General features: G+C 29.2%; 1 protein-coding gene across 1 annotated transcript; it reads right to left on the reverse strand.

Annotated features, from left to right (window-relative positions):
• Positions 1-634: 634 nt before the first annotated feature.
• On the reverse strand, positions 635-2,933 carry LOC112591663 (piggyBac transposable element-derived protein 4-like; the record flags this gene model as incomplete). The annotated part of the gene is made up of 3 exons (XM_025335540.1): positions 2,471-2,933; positions 2,307-2,383; positions 635-731 (listed from the first exon to the last, which is right to left on the reverse strand). Coding segments are annotated over exons 1-3 (637 nt in total), but the record flags the coding sequence as incomplete, so codon positions are not given.
• Between the last annotated feature and the right edge of the window lie 480 nt (positions 2,934-3,413).

Below are 3,413 nucleotides of genomic sequence, written 5' to 3' on the forward strand. Positions count from 1 at the left end.
AAAGCGTAGTTATCTGGCATTTTAATTGTCTATTATTAGTTATTGTAACATACGTACTATTTATTACAGTTATTAGAAGTTTTAGAAATATAGAATAGATATTGAGATATATCGAAAGTTATTAGTGATTAGATAGTTAGAGTTAAAGATTAATTAGGTCTATCGCTTAGTTTTGGTAGATGAGACAAAGAAAATAAAATTATTAGTATAATATTTTAGTTGTATAGTTTATGATATGAGTTGATGAGTCAGAGTTATAGCTTAATAATGAGTGTTTGATGACGATTGTGAGTTATTTGATATACTTATACAATATACTTAGTGTTTCACCAGGTTAAAATACGGTTTTAAATGAAACGGTCTGTCAACCTAGTATATTATACTCGTATCAAAAATAACTCACCTTCCTCAAATCACTCGATACAGTCAAACTTCAAATCGGCGCTTCGACTGAATCAAGTATACTAAAATATCAAATAAGTTTTAAATGTATGTATATCCAAGCAATCAACTAAACATACGAAATAAAACAAAATATTCTGACGTATTACGCATAATGGATTTATTTTCTTTATTCTCTGATTTATCTTTATCTTACCAAAGATTCAACTGATAGATAATGAGTGATTTGAACCTGAGACACAATCACAACGACTAAGTTCACTAATAAAACGAGTATGAGATCTCCTGACGGTACAATGTAAATCTGTTATCATATATTTTTCTAAAACCTGTAAGCAGTAATAAAATAGGTAACATTAGTTACAATAACAATAATAATTCAGTTAGATTCTTGGGTGTACAGCACTTTTAAAACTTATTATGGACGTAGCATTACGCTTGAATACGATGTCGAAGTATTCATTGGAAATTTAAACGAACTATAGTGTTTTGGGAATGTAAATTATCTATTACTATTGGCTTTTTCATATGTGATCAATTATGAGTTTATATTATCAAGTAGTGGCGTGAAAATATGTCATTTTACTAAAAGTAGCACAACCTGTTTTCATGTGATTATATCGTTTGCATCACAATTTATAAATCGTTAATATTATTTTTATACCTATATAAGAATACAAAATAAATTTGATTCAGACATATAAATTTATTCTCAATTTGTACATCATTTATTATTATTTCTAAACGTTTGGTTTCGTTTAAGTATAATCAATGCAAATAAACTGCAATTGCATTTAATTAATCATAGTAACTGTTTAATTACACAACTGCCAGGAAGAAAGCAAAATCACGTATATATTATCGTCCAAGTACAATGGCTGAAAATCGAATACAGAGCATGTTCTAATGGATAATAATCTCATAAAATATTGTTCCGTAACACTGAACCCACAAACAGCCACGATTAGGATGAGCATATCGCTGTAGACAGTAGTCTAAAACATAAAGTTATTTTATTCATATAGTATCATGCATAAGAGAATAATATGTTTGTTCTCGATATTCACAAATGAAAATTTAATTTTTCTTTTAAATTTGTTAATAAATAGTCATGCCAACCCGGTAAAAGGCGTGGTCGTATAACTCTGCTCTGTAAGTTCTATTAACGTTGTAGAACCTCTAGATTTTCTTAAAGCTCTGAAATAAGTTCTGATTAATATATTTAATCTTATAGCTCAACGTATGTAATGATTACTAGCTACCGTATCATTTAAATATCTAAATATTAATAACGCTAACGACAGAAAACCTTCTCGTTTTTAACAAACACTATTAATGATGATTTTGTTCTTTAAAATAAACCCATAAGATTTAAATTGTCACAACCCTTGTGAATTACAACAAAATAACTTAAATAATAATATTTAAAATGATCTATACATTAGTAAACACGAACATTAAACGCTATAACCATTTGCACGAACATATTAATATATATTATAAATAAACTATATAATGCTATAATCTTAACACAGAAAAAACCTTAATTATCGTTTCGATTTCAAACATAGTACTTTTTTTGAAAAATGTAATGCATTATTATTTGTTGGTTGTCTTTTAGTAATATTATTTTCCCCAGAATTTAATATAGTCGAAATAATTTTTAACCGATAGTCGTAAAATGCAATTTTTTTTACATTTCTGTTATACAATAAGTACGAATTAAGTAGTAGGATTTGTATAAAGTGTATTCCTAGTTTCTTATACCACCGCAACGTTTTCCTTTCGCAAGGATAATAGGAAAGCATTTGATCCTGTCTGTCAATGCCCGACATATATTCATTATACTTTATTATGGAAAGAGGTTTCGATTTAATTATTCCTCTTCTATTAGTTATATTTACCAAATCGTGTGAATGTTCTGAAGATATTGCGATCACATCTCGTCTGTCTTTCCATTTTACCACACCAACTCCCTTTTCTGTATATTGACAAATTGTTTCACCTTTCTTCAATTTTTTATCATTTATAGCTTTAGGATTATTTTTTCTGTTGGCTCGTAAAGTACCCGTACAGTATGTTTGTTTTTCTAATAAATAATGTGCTAACTTGACACTGTTATAATAGTTGTCCATATAGATTGAATGGCCTTTGTAATAATAACCTTCCATTAGTTTCTCTACAACGTATTCGGTATGACTTAACTCTTCTGATGTACCAGTACCCTCTCCTGAATAAATTAGAACTCTATGAACCAATCCCCACGACTCAGTCATCATATACAACTTAATCCCGTATTTGTGTCTCTTATTTTTTATATACTGACGAAACATAAGTCTTCCTCTAAATAAAACCATAGATTCGTCGATCGATAAATTTTTAGATGGTTGGTAAAGTTCTTCCATTGTTTTATTGAAATAATTTGTCATTTTGTCGATTTTATGTAAGCGACTTGTAGGATTATCATTTTGTCCCGGATTTTTGCAAAAATGTAGGACTCTGAGCAATAGCATAAATCGGTTACGACTCATAGTACTTCGAAAAATATGAAAATTGAAAAGCTCATTGGTTTTTCCAATAATCTTCTAATCTATTTACGCGAATAGTACCAGTGTGAAATAAAAGAGCAATAAATTTTTTCATTTCAACAACGTCTGTATTTTTCCAAGTTGAAATACTAGAATTAGACCGATCGCTGTTCAAAAAGACTTCAACTGCATATGAATTTGCCTCTTCAACTAAAAACTCCCAAAATGTGTTTGTAACAAATAAATTAAAATAATCAATTGGGTCGTTACCTTTAGGAAAAATTTTAAGTCCTGGTGTTTCAGAAAAAGGAATATCTATAACTTGAGGACGAAAAGTAGACCAGTTATAATTGTTTTCACGGCTAATTTGTGGTGAAGCTAAATCTGTTTCAGTAAGCGATGCAGGCGATTGATTGGCAATATTTTGTTCAACTATATTATTTTGATCGCAATCGTCATCTGCAGAATCACCCTCGCCTAAAC

This window comes from Melanaphis sacchari, unplaced genomic scaffold (genome assembly GCF_002803265.2).
Source record: "Melanaphis sacchari strain LSU unplaced genomic scaffold, SCAv2.0 Contig1419_pilon_pilon, whole genome shotgun sequence".
Taxonomy (NCBI): domain Eukaryota; kingdom Metazoa; phylum Arthropoda; class Insecta; order Hemiptera; family Aphididae; genus Melanaphis; species Melanaphis sacchari.